The 18555-nt window shown below is 41.3% G+C and overlaps 1 protein-coding gene across 2 annotated transcripts in view; it reads left to right on the forward strand.

Moving 5' to 3' along the window:
* Positions 1–12840: 12840 nt before the first annotated feature.
* UBASH3B (ubiquitin associated and SH3 domain containing B) overlaps positions 12841–18555 on the forward strand; it is a 160593-nt gene continuing 154878 nt past the window's right edge. For both annotated transcript variants that reach the window (XM_031960177.1, XM_031960176.1), the window contains exon 1: positions 12841–13309. In XM_031960177.1, the coding sequence (XP_031816037.1) occupies positions 13258–13309 (52 nt within the window). In that variant the 5' untranslated portion in view covers positions 12841–13257. The remainder of the gene's footprint in view (positions 13310–18555) is intronic.

Genomic DNA, 18555 nt, shown 5'->3' on the forward strand with positions numbered 1-18555 from the left:
AATCACCAGAAGTAAGTAGCAAGTGGCAGGACTGAAATTCTGCCATTCTTAACTCCAGCTCTAAGGGTCTTTCTACTATACCAAGTTGCTTCCATGGAGAGGGACAAATTGGTGACAGAAGATGTCAACAATGTTTCTCTTTTGGAGAGCTCAGATATTTACTCCTAGATATCTCTGATAAGCATCTGGGTCTAGCATGTGCCCCTATTTCCAAACAGCATGGTTATATGACTTCTAGCAATATCTAGCAGCCTAGGTAAGAAGAAGGCAGATGGCAAGAGTAATTAGTGATCAATTTAAGGAAGGGATGAATAGCAATAGGACAAAGGAGCAAGGGATTCCCTACTTCTCTCCTGTTCTATGTCCTCTCCTGACATCCTAGTCTCATCCTATTCAGTTTCTTATGTCCTTCCCTATATGAAGGGGTTAGGAAAATGCCTAGGAATCCATTTAGGAGCAATAGGGATAGCTTCTAAAGGGGAAAGGAACTTGGGGCCTCTGGGAAAGAAACAAGGAAGTTCTGGATGTTACTGTTGTTTTTCCTCCATCTTCTGCCTTCTAATTTGGTTCCCTTCCATCTCAGTTCAGTTGCTGCCCCTTCCCCCAAACCCTAACATGGAATCATATCTGCAAAGATGATATGGATGCACTAGCTGAGGCTGCCAAGTTTAAAGAGGTTTTATTGATGAATGCCTTTGCTTTTGACTAGTTTCTTCTCCCTAAACCCTTTGTCCCAACCCTCTCTAATACCAAAAAAAACAATTAAACTAAACCAAGTGTGCAATATTCCACACCTTGGTCCTAGACTTAAAAGGGAACCTTAGGAATAGTTTTAATAGGTGAGTATACTGAGGTCCAGAAAAGATAAAGGACTTGCTCAACCAAGGTCATAAAATAAGTAGAAAATTGAGACTTAAATTCAAAGCTCATCCTACAGCACCATCATTTTACTGCTTTGTTCTCAATGAGAGGGAATGTTATAAATCCTTCAAACCAAATTTGGTGACTACATTTCCTTGGAATCATGATCTTTTTTTAAAAGTGTGATTTTCATTTACATGACCATAGAAATTGTATATCTTGTTCTGCTGGTTTTGATTTCTTAACTCCAGTCCTACCTTTGCTGTCATTTGGTTGTCACCACCTGAAGGAGAGGGTATACTGGAGCCAGCTCCAACTGGGGGTAGTAGACTGTTAAATTTTCAGTGCGAGCTTTTGCGTCTTAGAAATCTAGCTGGCTATAAATCAGGGTTTGATTTGTTTTTGTTTTATTTTCTAGATTTTAAAAAGTGAAGGAGAAATGTTAATAATATAGATGAAACTTTAAAATGTAGTTGTTTTGACTTTTCAGAGAGGTGGATATTGAACAATTACCAGCACATTTCTGATCCAGTCTTTCTTGGGGCCTACAGTCTCAGCATAGGCCCTTCTTTCCTTCTCAGTCTGATTTTTTGTAATTAGATAAAATAGGTCATTCTTTGACTCAATACTTATCTATCCTTAGTAACTGAATGGGTGGTGCCCCTGTCAAAGTGAGATCTGTTAAATTCCTTAGCTTAAAAAATCCAAGGTCTCCAATTACAGGTTGTCACTGGACCCAGATGGCTCTGAAAGGAAGAGTGAGGCTGGTGACTTTGCACAGCTCTCCCTCACTTCAATTCAACTGCATGTCATGGCATCAGCATGGAATGTCATGTCCTCTTTGAGAATGAAGACAAATTACAACACTCTTAAGTACATAACAAAATTAATTTCTCTCTATTCCCCCCTTCTCTCTTTCTCGGTCTCTGTCTCTTTCTCTCTTTCTCTGTCTCTCTCTCCCTCTCTCTTTCTCTCTGTTTCTCTGCCTCTCTCTCCCTCACTCTCTCCTTCTCTCTCTTTTTGTCTCTCTCTGTATGTCTGTCTCTCTCTCTCCCCCCTCCTTTTCCTCTCTTTCTCTGTCACACACATGCACACACATACACACACACATACATACACACACATCTTTGTGACTTTCTGTCTGTTTCTCTCTCCCTTTTGAAAATCACCAGTAGCAAAAAAACAAACAAACAAAAAACCCCCTCAGGTCAACATTTTAGATGCTCTATACTACTTTACCATAGCCATATATAACAAAGTTACTATAATGAGATGAACTAAAATGTGTTTTGTAGAGGATTTTTAAAATATTCATAGATTTTTTAAGTGCCAGAAAACAAGCGAAAATGGATCTTTTAACCACTGAGGCAATATTGCATTTTTAAATATTAAAAATGTTTTTTGCAAGTGTTAGAGTCAACCCCCCAATTATTGCTCTTCTGGCTCCAAACGAAAAGCTGGTTTTGTCTCCCAGCTGGCTTGCACTTACTCCCAGATTTTATTTCACTCTTCAGAAATAAATTCTAGCCCCATGCGGCCTGGATATTTCCCTTCAGCTCACTAAAAGGAAGTTGTGAGGGATGAGGAGGAAAAAAAAAATAGGTTTGCTTCCTTTGTTTGTGATGTTTATTTCATAACATGGCTATTGTTAGTGGGTGAGCCAAGGACAGGGCCCCAGGGCAGACAGTAACATTCAGGACGGGGCCCTCATGGTGGGGGGTGGTGAAGAGGGAGAGAAGGCAGGAGGGAAGATCTGGACTATGGAAACTTCTCCCAAAAGCACCCCAAGATAGACTACAGGATTTCATTCAGGAATTGACAAAACAAAGTTTTAAAAATACGCCTTGTAGTGTTTCTTCTTCAACTATAGAAGAAGCAATAGCTTTTTCATTGTAGAAAGAAAAAAATGAGAAAGGAAGCATGAACTTCCAAGCATGGTACAGTAGAAGAAATTCTGATCTAAGAGTCAGGAGACCTGTGTTCTAAACCCAATTCTAAGCCTAAGTCAGCAAGTGGTTATATGATCTCAACCAAACCCACCTCAGTTTTCTCATCTGTAAAATGGGAAGATTGGATTAATTGAGGGACTTTATCCTTGCAGTTTAAACTTCTATGAATCCAGGTACTTAATAAATATCAATTATATACCCAGCTCTGTGCTAGATCCTTAGGAATAATGACGATTGGACAAGTCATAATTCCTGGTTTCCAGGTTTATTGTCAATCTGGGAAAGAGGAAAAGGAAAAAGCATTTCTTAAGTACCTACTATATACCAGGAATTTTGCTAAAAGCTTTGCAAATATTCTCTTCTTTGTCATGGATGGTTAACTAAAAGTACACCAGTTTGGGTAGAAAATAAAATACAAGAAAAAGAAAAATGGGAAATACAAGTTTGGACAGGCCAGAAATGGTTCTTCAGTGCTTTATTTAAATGCCACAAAGAGTAATTTGAATTTTTTTTCTAAAGATAATGGTGAGCCCTTAAAGTTTCTTAAAATGTGAGAGTTACAAGGTCACACCAGTGCCTGATGTATAGAAAATATGTTGGAGAGACTGAGGAGACTGAGAATATTGGGAGAGTGGCTGGAAGTACAGAGACCCATTAGGAGATCATTGCATAGTACATGTGAGATATAGTACAACCTGTTGTGGGAGAGGCAATATTTGATGTGAATTGGGCTGGTTTTCCTTTACAAGGTGAGAAGGCTGTGCCTTTAGGACTATATATAAAATCTTCTTTTTGCTTTGCCAATTCTGAATGAAATCCTCTAAAGTCTATTTTGGGGTGCTTTGGGGAGAAGTCTCCAAAGTCCAGATCTTCCCTCCTGCCAAAATCAAAGCTCTTCACAATCTAGCCTTCTCCTACCTTTCTAGTCTTCTTACACCTTCTTCCCCTACAGCTATGCTTCTATCCAGTGGGGATGGCCTTCAGGCTGTTCCAAGAACAAGACATTCCATCTCTTAGATTCAGGCATTTTTCTCTGGCTATCATCCATTTTGGAATTTTCTCTCTTCTCTGCTCCACTATTGACCTCCTTGGCTTGATTTTAAGTCCCAACTAAAAATCTATTTCCTACAAAATAGTCTTCCCAAATATGTACCTCAACTCCAGTACTAACTTCTCTCAAGTATTTCCTATTTAACTTGTCTTGTATGTATTTGTTTGTACTTTGTCTTTCCCATTAGAATAAGCTCCTTGAAGACAGAGATTGGTTTTTTTACCCTTTTTTTGCATACCCTTTTTTGCATTTGATACAGTACTTGACATATAGTATTTATTGAAGTGAATTCAATAAAGACTAGATAGGCTTCCTTGATGCCTGAGACATAAGCAACCTGAGTGAAGGTAAGGTGTTGGAGATTTTCCACTGCCTTACCAGAATGGCTTTTTGACCTGCTTGGCTTCTATGGCTGTAGTAAATGTAGAACTGTGAGGCAGTAGTTTTTAATCTGTATCTTTTAAAATCTTATCTTAAATAAAGTTGTTTTTATTGAATTTTTATGGTCCATGAGTATCTCATTATCAACCTGCATCATTGGATTACTTGGCCCTGGAGAACATAACTAGGAGCAATGAGTAGATGGGTTTTTTGGGGGAGAGGTTATTTTGTTTTGTTTTTAATCAAATTTATCTAAAGGTAAAAAGGATGCTTCAGGAAGAAATGGATTCTGGATCCACCTCAACCCCCAGGAATCTTCGATGAGATGCTGAGGGACAAAGATCCCTTCTCTCTCTGAGATACTATGATTCCCTATAATTGGTAATTATTATTATTAACTTTGGTTTTCTCCCCTACATTTCCCCTACCATAGACTCCTAGTATCTTCTGGTAATGAAGATTCCCATATAAAATCCCTATAGAGTTTTTCTGGCTGCTTTTCAAATTGGCTGTCTTTGCCAGAGCCAACACCCCAGCCATCTGGTTTGGATAGAGAATAATAATAACTCACATTCACATTTATTTAGAAATTTAATATTTACAAAGCACTTTTTTATAACAAATTTGTAATAAGGCAAATAGCATAAGCATCTTTGTGCCCATTCTACTGATAAGGAGACTCAAACACAGAAAGGTGCCATCTCGAATAGGAAATAAATACCCAAATCTGAAGTAGAACCTGAAGCTTCTCCCCCTTAAGTCCAGTGTTTTCCCATGACACCATACTGCTTTCAACATCTGTACAGTAAGGGGGAGTAGAGAATGTCTGCAGATGTGACTGCCCCATTCCTGTTAGAGTCACTTCCTGACCTTTGCCCAAGGGTAGCACTTGGAGGAGGGGAAGGAGCCAGCACCAACATCTGGAATCCCATGTGTCTGCTACTCTCCGGCAGTATTCCTTCCATCCAAGCATTTCCTGCCTCCCGATGGACATTCCAGAAGGGTTTGCACTAAGTGGCTGGGGTGACAGGGAAGGAGTTAAATGTGCCTGAGCCCAGCCAGCATGAATTCAAACAAAGGGGACTTTGTGGAACAGGCTGGATTTTTGACATGGCTTGTTGATTCAACAGAACATGACAACTTGCCATCCTCTCTGTGTGAGTCAGGGCCAGGAGCCCAATGCTGATGTGTCTGTCAGCCACATCATTAAGACCTCTGGTGACTGGGCAATTCCCAGCCCCCTCTAAGATATACTGTTGGATGAAAGACATTCTCTCTTCCTAGTTGGTAATATAACAATGGGGGTATTTATAAGGCTTCTCCTGGCTCGGAGAAGTCAATGCAATTAAGGCACAATGCATCTTAATTGCACAGACACCCTGCACAATGGGAAACAAATAGCAGCAGTTCTCAATGCAAACAAATGCCACAGATAGAAAAAGCTGGGTGGGGTGGAGTAGGGTGGAGTGGGGTGGTTGAGGGAGCCAGAATGGGACTTCTTAGAGCATCCCTGAAAAGAGCAAGATTTCCATTTGTGAGGCACTGAAAAGAGCACAATCCCAGGAGCCAGGAAAAACCTACCTCCTCAGATTGTTGTGAGGATAAATGAAATCATATTTGTAGAGTGCTACATAAATGCCATCTACTACTATCTATGAATTTATGGGTTTTATGTGCATATATAGACATGCACTGTATATAAATATACATGCAGAAACATGCATAACTTGATATATAGATATATATGCATGCACATGTTTATACATGTGTATATGTGTATAGAATTATATCTACACATTAAAGATGATTTCTCAGTCTTACAACAACCATATGAACCTAAAGGCACTACAAGTATTATCACCATCTGTGAGAGGAAGACACTGACATTCAGATAAATTAAATTGTTTGGTCATGGTCCCTTAGCTGATAAACATCAAAGGTAAAATTCAAAGTCTTTCCTGTCTCCATGTCTTGTGCCTTTTTTTTTTTTTTTTTAAACTATGAAACTATTTCCTTCTCTCATTCCCAGTTTTCCAATCTTCAAAATGAGACAGGTAGACTAGGCAATTTTTAGTGTCCCTTCTAGGTCTGGAAATCAGATTAATTGAAATGAAAAGGTTTGCATAAGAAAGTAATAAAAGTATTAATAGCTAACATTTACATAGTGCCTACTATGTGCCAGGCACTGTGTTAAGTGCTTTACAATTATGATCTCATTTTATTTCACAACCCTGTATTCTATTATGATCCCCATTTTACAGTAGAGCAAATTGAGGCAGAGAAAAGTTAAGTGACTAGTCCAGCTAGTTAGTGTCTGAGGCTGGACTTGAACTCAGATTTTCCTAATGTGAGACCTGGTGATCTATTCACTTTAAGATAGCCATTCTCCATTTGTTCTCAAAAGGAATAAAGATTATTTAGCATCATTTTATTATAAGAGGGGAAAACTAGGACCCAAAGAGGCCAATTGCTTTCACAGAGACAGTTCACAAGTCAGAAATATTGTTAGACTTAGTCCATTGTAAACTGTGATACTCACTGCTTTGGGAAGAAATGGGATAGGGAATAGGACCTTGATGAAAGCAAATAAGAGAAGCATATTGTCTAACATGAGATCAGTAGGAGTTCCATTGACCTCTGCTCTGGTCAGACATTGTGTGTGTATGTGTGTGCTGGCTGGCAAAGCTGGAGTGTTTCCAGAGGAGAACAACCAAAATAATGAGGAATATATATATATAAAAAAAAAAACTATGCTATTCCAGGATTACAAGAACTTGGAGTATTTGGCCTAGAGAACAGAACTGAGTAGAGAACTGGGTAGAGAGACACAAGGGCAGTCTTTAGTATGTGAAAGACTATCAAGGAAAAAGAGGATTGGATTTGTTCTATTGGATCTCAAATGACAGAACTAGGGCAAACAGGGAGAAGTTCTAGGGAGAAGAATTATAATCCATGTAGAGAGAAACTGTCGATTAGAGCGATCCAAAAGTGAAGAGACGAAGAGCAGGTTCCCCATCACTAGAAGTTCCTAGTAGAAATTGGGTGAGCCCTTGTTAGGATCTTGTACAGATAGATCCACAGGATCTTTGAGGTCCTTTCAAAGTGTGACATTCTATGATTCCCTAATGAGTAGAGACACATGGAATAATAGAGCCTAGACGTGGTTTTGTTGCTATATGAAATTCCTAGATCAGGAAACTTGATCTATAATGCAGTTCAACAACTTCTTTGCAATTTATAATTTTAAAGTTGCCTAGAGTTCTAAGAAATTAAGTGGCTTGCCCAGGATTACAACGTCAATATGTGTCTGAGACTGTTCTTGAATCTGAGTCTTCTTGATTTGGAGGCCTAATTATATCCACCATGCTCCATTATCTCTCAGGAAGAATGGATGTCCTCTTAAAACATTAACAAGGTCTCGGGATGCTTGGCAGGTTTTCTGGGGTCCCTAAGTCTGGCTGATCTCTCTACTTTGTCAAAGACTACCTGGTAACCTTCCCAACAACACTACTTAGAAGAGTCCCTTTTATCCTACCTAGTGATTGGATTCAAAGGAATATGGGATTTCCACAAGCTAGGATGAATCTCTTTCATGGATTTTAAAATTTGCTCTGTACCCACTCACCCCTTCACATTCATATAACCTTTTAGAACATCAATTTCCTTCTAAGAAAATCAAGCTATGTAGTTTTCCCTAGAATTTGCTTCAAGGATCAGTGACTTCATCCATGTGGAGGCTCTTCTACCTAAACAGATTGAAACTCCTCTTGTGATGTGGATGATGGTCTTGCAGGGGTCCTCAAACTTTTTAAATAGGGGGCAGTTCACTGTCCCTCAGACTGTTGGAGGGCCGGACTATAGTAAAAACAAAAACTTTGTTTTGTGGGCCTTTAAACAAAGAAACTTCATAGCCCTGGGTGAGGGGGATAAACGTCCTCAGCTGCCACATCTGGCCCGCGGGCCGTAGTTTGAGGACTCCTGGTACTAAGTTTCTAAGCCTGATACTACATGGTGATAACCCTCCCCCCAATTCCCTTTCAGACAAAAGACAGATAATTTGTTGTGGAATCCAGACTCCAGACCTTGCAGATTGGAAAGAACCCACCAGAACTGACAGTTCTTTGATATAACCTTTGACAGCCCTTGTCAGCTCCATATCATGATCATGCATCCTGAGGAAAGCAACTCTAGAAGTAAAACCCTAAAAATCAGAGTTTAAATAGTTATATTAAACTACAACTCTTTCACGCCCTTAGGCAAAAGTGTGAAACTGCTAGTTTATCTTGACAGCCTGCAGTCTACTCTTTCAGAGACATTTCCTGTGTTTTGCTGCTCTCTTCCCTTTTCTCTGAAGTTTAGACCCCTTCTCTCCTATTTTCCAGAAAGAATCAGATATCAGGCATATGTATCTTTGTCTGTATTTAAGTCAACTCTCTCAGGATTTTTTGCATTTTGAGACCTTTCTCTCATCATGGAAAGAAATTCTTTGTTCCCTGTTAAAGAAATTTTAAGTTTCATCCAACAAATAGGGGTGGAGGAGGTTTTTCAGAGGAGGAGGAGACTTCCTGGTGCCCTGGAAATATAATTATAGAATCCTAGAATCCTTAGAGTAAGATGGGACCTCAAAGATCAATTAATTCAACCCCCTCTTTTTATAGCAAAAGGAAACTGAGGCCCTGAGAAAGGAAATGGCTTACCCACAGGTACAAAGTTAATGAGTGGCAAACCCGACTCGCCTGATAGGGGTATTTGCCCAACAAAAGTAAAAAAAAAAAAAAAAAATACCAATTTAAAAGAGACCACACCATCCTACTTTCTGTTCACTGCAGAAATCTTCTCTGCAGAAGTCATCAGACCACTGATCAGAATTTTTTAAGTGACTGGGAAGAGGCAGCTTTATCCATTGTTGAACAGCTCTGATTATTAGAAAGTTTATCTTTATATTGAGCCAAGATCTGCCTGCCTATAAATCATAAGGTTCACACAGTAGTCTACTTTAGAAAGATAAGTAGGAGACAATGGCATCTAGGGGGGGAAAAAAATAACTCATAGTCCTGAAGTTAGGAGAGTGACCATGAGGAAGTAACTTTACCTTTTCAAAGGATTCAGTATCCTAGACTATAAAATGGGAATTACAATATTTTCAATATCTATCTGACAGAACTGCTAGAAAGATATTTTGTAGAAAACCATTTGATACTGGCTAAGAAAAAGAGTAGTCAATCAGTAGAATACGTTTGGTTCACAGGATAAAATAGTCAATAACTATAGTAATCTAGTGTTTGACAAACCCAAAGAACCCAGCTTTTTTGGGATAAAAACTATTTGACAAAAACTGCTGAGAAAATTAGAAAATTAGAAATTATGGCAGAAACTAGGCATTGTCTCACACTTAATACCATACACCAAGATAAAGTCAAAATGGGTTCATGATCTAGACATTATAAGCACAGAATAGTTTACCTCTCAGATCTGTGGAGGAGGAATTTGTGACCAAAGATGAACTGGAGATAATTACTAATCACAAAATAGATAATTTTGATTATATTAAGTTTAAAAGTTTTTGTACAAACAAAACTAATGCAAACAAGATTAGAATGGAAACAATAAACTGGGAAAACATTTTTACATTCAAGGGTTCTGAAAAAGGGCCTCTTTTCTAAAATACATAAAAAATTGACTCAAATTTATAAGAATTCAGGCCATTCTCCAATTGATAAATGGTCTGAAGATATACACAGACAATTTTCAGATGAAGAAATTAAAACCATTTCTAGTCATATGAAAAGTGCTCTAAATCAGTACTGATCAGAGAAATGCAAATTAGGACAACTCTGAGATACCACTACACACCTGTCAGATTGGCTAAGATGACAGGAAAAAATAATGACGAATGTTGGAGGGGATGTGGGAAAACTGGGACACTAACATATTACTTGTGGAATTGTGAATGGGTGGATTCAACCATTCTGGAAAGCAATTTGAAACTACCCAAAGAGTTATCAAACTGTGCTTACCCTGTGCCTGTTCAAAAATGTTTGTGGCAGCTGTTATGCCACAGTTCTCCTTTAGTGTCCTGACTCAGTTTCCCTAATTATCCTGACCCAGTTCTGCCTTGTTCTGCTTCAGTTTATAATTGTCTGCTCAATCCTGCAAAACCTTCCCTACCTCTTTATCAGAATATTAGACAAGGACAAAAAATTCTTATGTTTTAGAATATCAGAACGCCTCTCCCCATCCCAAGCTATCAGAATATCAGATACCATCTTATCAAGATACCTCCCCCCATCTCTGGAGGCTCACCCCACCCCGGCAGAGTCCTGTTCCCGCTCTCAGCACCCGGATTCTGCCCTTGCCTCAGTCTCCCCCCGAGTCTGAGCCATGTGTATATATGTCACTGAGAACTCACATTGTTTGCTGGATTCTTGGAGATGATAGTCTCATTCAGCCCTGGGACCAAACCATGGATCCATTTGGTCTCAGTAAATCTCTCCCTTTTAATAAATTATTAAATACGCTCTAATCTCTATCTTGCCTCAGTTTCTCTGGCATTACAGCAAGAGTAGTGGCAAGAAACTAGAAACTGAGTGGATGCCCATCAATTGAACAATGGCTGATTAAGTTATGGTATATGAATGTTATGGAATATTATTGTTCCGTAAGAAACGATGAGCAGAATAAATTCAGACAAGCTTGGAGAGACTTACACAAACTGATGCTAAGTGAAATGAGCAGAACCAGGAGATCATTATATACTTCAACAACAATACTATAATGATCAATTCTGATGGAAATGGCTCTCTTCAACAATGAGATGATTCAGATAAATTCCAATGATCTTGTGATGAAAAGAGCCATCTACACCCAGAGAGAAGACTGTGGAAAATAAATGTGATGTATAACATAGCATTTTTACTCCTTTTGTTGTTAACTTGCTTGCATTTTATTTTCTTTCTCTTTTTTCCCTGTTTGATTTGATTTTTCTTGTGCAGCAAGATAACTGTATAAATATGTATGCATATGTTGGATTTCACATATATTTCTACTATGTTTAACATATATTGGATTACTTGCCATCTAGGGGAGGGGGTGGGAGGAAGGCAGGGAAAATTGGAACAAAAGGTTTTGCAAGGGTTAAAGTTGAGAAATTATCCATGCATATGTTTTGAAAATAAAAAGCTTTAATTAAAAAAAGATATTTTGTAGAAAAGCACTAGAAATGTATGGGTTTAAATTGTGCTTTTGACACTAGCTGTGTGACTCTGGGCAAATCATTTGATCTCTGCTTCAATTTCCTCATCTATAAAACAGAGAGCTCCCACCTTCTAGGGCTGTTGTGAAGATCAAATGAAATAATAATTGTAAAGCACTTAGCACAGTGTTTGGCATATAATAGGATCTCTATATAAGTAATGATGATTACTCATTTTGTGACCCTGGGCAAATCACCTAATCTCTGTTTGCCTCAATTTCTTCACTGTAGGGGATAATAAGAGTACCTTACCACTCACAGTTGTTTTGAGGATCAAATGAGATAATAATTGTAAAGTTAAGGGGTCCTCAAACTTTTTAAACAGGGGGACAGTTCACTGTCTCTCAGACTGTTGGAGGGCCGAACTATAGTAAAAACAAAAACTTTGTTTTGTGGGCCTTTAAATAAAGAAACTTCATAGCCCTGGGCGAGGGAGATAAACGTCCTCAGTTGCCGCATCTGGAGGACCTCCCCCCATGACCTTGGGCAAGTCAATTAACCTGTCTGCTTCAGTTTCTTCAGCTGTAAAATGAGGATAAGAACACCTGCCATTCAGTGTTTTTTTTTTTTTTTTTTTTTTTTTTTTTTTTTTTTTTTTTTTTTTTAGTGAGGATCAAATGAGATAAACTTGTGAAGAACTTAACACTGTGCCCGGCACATAGAACTATATAGATGATGATGATGATGATGATGATGATGATGATGATGATGATGATGATGATGATGATTAGCAATTTCATGATACTGGACAAATCATTTGCCGTCCATCTGCCTCTGGTCCCTCATCTGTAAAATGGGGTTAACTGTACCTAACTCTGAGGACTCTTGCGTAAATAAAATGAGATAATGTATGTAATGCAATTTGCAAACCTTAAAGGGCTAATGTCTGCTATCGTGTCACTATCCTAAAAAAGAAAAGTCGTTTGTCACCTCAGTTCTGCGCAGAAAGGCCAAGCGGCCGCTTTGTTTCTAATGGCTGCGCTGACACTTTCCATTTATGACCATATCTCCCAGTCTCCCATTCTCAGTGCCCGGACTTCTGAACCATCAAAGTCATCAATTCACAGGATTGGTAGCATCAAACGTTTAGAAATTGTGACCACGTGTCAGGTCTTGGGGGCCAGGGCTGCGATGCGGTTAAGGCAAGGAGGGCCCCGGGCGGGAGGTGCTTTTCAGGGACAAACGACCCTTTGCGAGTCGGGTCTTTCCTCCGGTGCCTTAGAGGGACGTGGGCTCGGCCAGACGCCGCCAGCCTTCGGAGCGGCCGCTTTAAGAGAGGGGCGGGGCCGCTGACACGGGGCAGCAAGGCCCGCCCACTCGAGCTTCTTTTCCCTTTTTGATCCATTCAAAAATTACTCATTGCAAATTCCGGGGCTGCGAGAAGCGGAGGCAGGGGCCGGAGGACGGCCGCGCTGCTGGCAGCGGGCGCCTGCGGCTCGGGGAGCGGCGCCTGCCCTCGCGTCTCGTCCGGCCCGGAGCCGCCGCTCCTGCGCGGGCCGCCCCCACCAGGAAGCCGTCGGAGCCGGCCGGCCCGAGCGCGGTCCGGCTGCCCCGCCGCCGGCCGGGCCCTCGCCCCCTCCGCGCCCGCCAGCGCCTCCCCGCCCCCGCGGGCCATGGCTGCGCGCTGAGCCCGCTGTGCCTCCCGAGGGCTGCGCGGCCCGGCCCCGGCCCCGGCCCGCCCGGCATGGCTGCGCGAGAGGAGCTCTACAGCAAAGTCATTCCCCGCAGGAGCCGGCAGCAGCACCGCCCCGGCACCATCAAGCATGGCTCGGCCCTCGAGGTCCTCCTCTCCATGGGCTTCCCCAGAGCCCGAGCGTGAGTTAAAGGCGCCCGCATCCCGCCCGCATCCTTCCTTCCCTCGCGGCATCCTCCCCCGCCCTCGCCGCCGCCTCCCCTCGGCTCCCCCGTGGGTCCCGCTTCTCCGCCGCCGGCCCCATTACCTGCTGCGCTGCCGGCCGGACTGGGCGGGGAAGGATGCTGCCGGAGCCGGGATCGGGGAGGACCGGATGCCCTTTGCCGGGGACTCCCGGGCAGGGAGGGCGCGTGTGTCCGTGCCCTTTGGTTCTCTCGGGGTCGAGGAGGGTTTTTTAGCTCGCGTCCCAACCGGCGGCAGGAAGCGGGTGGTCCCCGGGTCATCCCTGAGGTGTCTGTGGCAGAACCGCGGCCATAGGCTGCCTGGAGCTGCTGACGGGGTCGGGGGGGCTCTACGGGAGAGCGGAGGGGGCTGCGGAGCATAGAGACAGACGCTGCCTTCGCCCCCCTCGCTGCAGCGCTTCCCAGCTCCGGATGCTGGTTTCCCCCTGGAGTAGGAGGAGCGGGAGTGGGGGTTGCTGCATATTCATTGATAGAGTAGCTAGGATAAGATGATTTTCCACCTGGAGACTGGAGGGATGTTATTTCCTCTTCCTGCAGAGGTGGTGGGTGAAAACAGAGGGGACTCGCTGGATGGAAAGCTTCCCTTTTTCATCATTATCTTTTTATCCACTCACCCACGCCCGTGATGGAGAGAGGGACAGGTTGGTGGCCCTTGATGCCTCTTGGGGAGGTAGGGAAGGGCTGGCAGACCTACAGGAGGCTCCGCCTGAAAAAGCCCATGTCAAGTTTGTGGGCGCAGAGTCCTTGGGGAGGCAGAGCAGCGGAGGCCATCTGCAAGGGACGAAAGTCAGAAACGCCGTCCCTGTGACGTTGGGACTGCTGTCGTTTTGTTCCGTCCATTTCTTAGCCAGGCTGCTCAGCATTCAGCTCTGTAATGACATCAGCAGAGGAGAAAGGTTAGGGAAAACTTTATCTGGAAAGGGAGGTAGATAATAAACTTCACTTCCCTTCCTCTTCAGAGGCATTCTTATGAGATAGTTATGGTTCCCGCTTCTTCACTAATCTTGCTTGTACTTTTGGAAGTTTGGTTGCTAGTTCTGATTACAATAGCCCTTGGAGTTTGGAAGGAATTAGGAGTGAGGGGATGGCCTTCAGAGATCAGGCTGGCTTGACCTTTTCCTATTTATCAGTTTTAATTTGGGCAATTTTCAAACTGAGTCTGAGGTTGAAGTACTCTGGGTTATAGGAGCAAGTAGTGAACAGAGTCCCCAGTCTAATTTATTGGTGGATCTTACTTTCTGAATGAAAACATGAGAAATGGATTTGTGTGTGCAGTAGATATGATGGATGGTATCTACTGGTATTGGATTAAACAAGGACTCAGGGAAAATTGAAGAATACAGTCCTGCCACACCATCTTAAAAATCTAGGCACCATTCTGGCTGGTATAAATGGTGCTTCCCAAAACGCAGGCTAGAGCCAGTGCTGAGGATAGCGTTAACATCAAAGATATAAATGGAGAGAAATGTTACTGGACCAATGCCATATTTGGAGTCTTATCATTTTTATTTATTGTCAGTTTTGTTGACCTCTCTCCACCCCCAGACATGGGGAAAATAGTGTCGGGGAAGTAAGCAAGCCCCCAAGGAGTGTGGATTCCCATAAGCCTTTCTCTAACTTGATGGCTTATAGGGGTGGAGTGATGGTGAGGAAAGATGGATGGCTGCTTTTGTATTTAGGAAGAGGGGACAGCTCAAGCATCCCATCCCTAGGACAACATTCAGGAAGAGGAGAAGTAGACTGAAGAGGAAGAGGGAGGAGGGGAGGACTATCATAAAAATTCAAGGCAGGAAGAACGACCTAAAGTCTCTGGGAGTTGGAGATATAAAATATAAGGCTGCCTCAAGGAATGAATGAAATATCCCCAGAAAGGATACATACAAGCACTTAGATTTCACAGGGCAGCATAATAGTTTATGATCTCAAAGCTTATAATCTAGACTGTAAAAAGTTTTTTTAATAAAAATTATTATTTTATTTTATATGTCAGTTACTTCTTAGCAAATAAGCCCTCCTCACCCCAGGACCTTTACATTAAAAAAAAAATGTTAAGCAAAACCACCTAATAGAATAAATAGGTAGTGATGGCAACTTATTACATTTACAATGTGTAAATTACACATTAATTTACTTTTTTGTAGTTTTCTGTTATCCAAAAGGAAGGCTGTGTGCTTGAACTTTGATTATTTGAATAGGTTTCTTATTAAGAGAAGTAGGGACTGGGAGCCCTTCCCTCCTTCCCCTTTTGAGGTTGTGAATGTGCTGAGCCGTACCAGGTCCTGCTTGTAGGGCTCTGGGAGTTTTCAGATGCCAGGGAAGTACTGAGAAAACAGTAAAAGGGTGGTGGCCAGGACAGAGAAGTAGAAGGCCTGAATCTCCTTCTATTAATGTGCTCTTGAAGAAGTCATTTAACCACAGCCTTTCATCTGAGCTTGTGTTAACTCTCACTGAAAGGGAAGAATAATTAGGGAAATGTTTGGCCAGAACAAAGCAGAGGGATATGGGTGCTAGAGAGGAGGGTCCTGGGAGGTATTTAATCTCCAGATGACTTCTTCTCTGGACTATATGGGGAAGAGCTTCTATATGGGTGTCTGGGGAGTGGTTGAGGGGAAGGGAAAATGTTAGGAAATATAGTTTGACAGCTTTTATGACACTTTCTCATAATGTCAGAATAGTAGGTAGTTTTGAGGGGCCACAATTGCACCACCTTATCTTCCGTCTTCCATTTTTGTCTTCTGCTTTCTCTTTCTCTTCCCTCAAGAGGAAAGAGCAATAACAGGGGAGAAAAGAATAAGACACAAATTTTTATTAGGAGTATTAGGTTGTAGTTGCTGTGAAAGTGATCAGGAAAGGATGTCTAATAATTTACTCATCTTAGATCCCAATCATAGACCATAGTTTGATAGAAGCTGGCCTGGTCTTAACAATAAGAATCTTGATTTTAGAACTTGCAGAACATGAACCCTCACTCTTATCCCTCCTGAAAAGGAGTGCTTATATGGAGGCAACCACACCCTTCTCTCTCCTAGGGGACCTGTTTTCTATGACCCAAGTGCTCTGGACGATGAATGTTTGGCTAATCCTTGGCTGTATTTTATGTGGGACTCCTAACTCTGATTTCAACTTCAAGGCTGTTTTGACATATAGCGATACTTGGGAAGCTCTCTGTAAACAGCAAATGGTTTATTTTTGTTTACTTAATTGTTTATTAATGATTGAGTATGGTCTAATGAGGAAAACCTGGGGCTGCGAATCAAGAGACCTATGTTTTATCAGAAGCTGACTGTGACTTCAATCAAGATTCAGGATTATAGGATTTAGAGCTGGACGGAGACCTTAGACATCATCTCACCTAGTTCAGGCTTCTCAAACATTGAGATCCATAGGAAGGAAAGGGACTTACTTATCCAAGGTCACATAAATATCCACACAGATGGCAAGTACCAAAAGTAAGGTTTGAAGCCATATCTTCCAACTCCAACACTAGTTGTTTTTCTTTTCTGTCAGGCTATAACTTCTCAGAATCTCTGACCTATAGAATGGGGGTGACAGAACCCTGCTATCCCACTAGATTATGAGCATCAAATGAGATCACGTCTGTGAAAGAATTTTGCAAACTGTGTCAGCAATTAGTAATTTTATTAATAACAACTATTATTATTATAAGGAAATATACTAGATCAGAAGACAGTGTGTGAGACAAGGAGTGTTTGTAAAATCTAATTTCAGAGAACACTCTTCATTTTTCCATTCTAGGTGGGATGGGAGAAAGCTCAATGCAGGCACTGCTGGACTGTGACAAAAGGAGAGAGAGTTTGTACAAGCCTTCTGTTGCTTTCCTGTGGGCAGGAGGCTGCATTTGATATGCCTCGTTGCATAATGATAAAACCAACTGGATACCAGGAAAAGGAGTTGAAAAAAGAGTTTCTTCCAGTTCCCAGGAACTGCCATATCCAGTTGCATAATACATACCTAGTATTATTATTATTGTTAATAAGCACTGAATTTATTTCCATAGTTCTGAGCTGCCACATATGCCACATATACTCACAACATTTTTAATGAGAAATCTCTACCACAACTACCATTTGTAACATTCATCCTGCACATAACCCAGGGGCACAAAATTCATGTTCTTGACATTTTAGCAGCTGTGACATGCAGGTTTGCATTGTTGAGTGTGATTATTTACCCAAATAGCCTGTAGGATATCCTGTTGGTTCTTCTTGGATTCCCTGAAATCACCTCATTTTCAACTGTTGTAATGCAGCTAATTTTGGGGATGGAGCATTTATAATAGAGTATCCCAAGATATCCCAAGTTGATAAACTAAATAATCTCTGAGGATCCTTCTAGTTCTGATATTCTTTGAATTTCTGAGGTGATTAGAGTGCTTATTCTAGAGTCAGGGAGACCTGAGTTCAAATATGGCCTCAGACACTTTCTAGCAGCATGACCCTAAACAAGTCACTTAACCCTGTTTGACTCAGTTTCCTCAATCACAAAATGAACTGGCGAGGGAAATGATAAACTACTCCATTTCTTTGCCAAGAAAACCCTAAATAGGATCACTAAAAGTCGAAAACTACTAAAAAACGATTTTAAAAAACAGCATTCTAACCCAGAAGACTCACTATATGGGAAAAAATAATAGCAACCTATGGTACTTTGGTGAGTGATTTGAAAATGAAGTCATACAATCTAGATTCTAATGCTGGCTCTGCTACTTACTTGATGTTGCATAAGGACACTGGGACTCTTCCTTTATTAATTGTGGGGGTTGAATGAATTGATTAATAAGGATTCTTCCAGCTATACATTTTATAACCTAAGACATCTCCTGCTTGGTCCAAGACTTGCTAGCATTGCTACCACCATGATGGTAGCTCTTGACATTGATGTAGCATGATCTAATGCAGTGTATCAAACTCAAATAGAAATGGATTCCTACTGGTGGCATATTGATGCAGAAAATCACAAATAAGTATTATTTATGTTGTATTATCATTATTTTTACCAAACATTTCCTAATTATATTTTAATCTTATTTGGGCTATTATAGGGACTTTGACTCTTCTGATATAGTGGATAAATTGATTGACTTGAATTATATGGGAAAACCCAAGGTAATGTTATGTCTCTAATAGTAGCTGTGTGAGCATGAGCAAATTATTTCATTTCTCTGA

This window comes from Sarcophilus harrisii, chromosome 3, assembly GCF_902635505.1.
Source record: "Sarcophilus harrisii chromosome 3, mSarHar1.11, whole genome shotgun sequence".
Classification (NCBI taxonomy): Eukaryota; Metazoa; Chordata; class Mammalia; order Dasyuromorphia; family Dasyuridae; genus Sarcophilus; species Sarcophilus harrisii.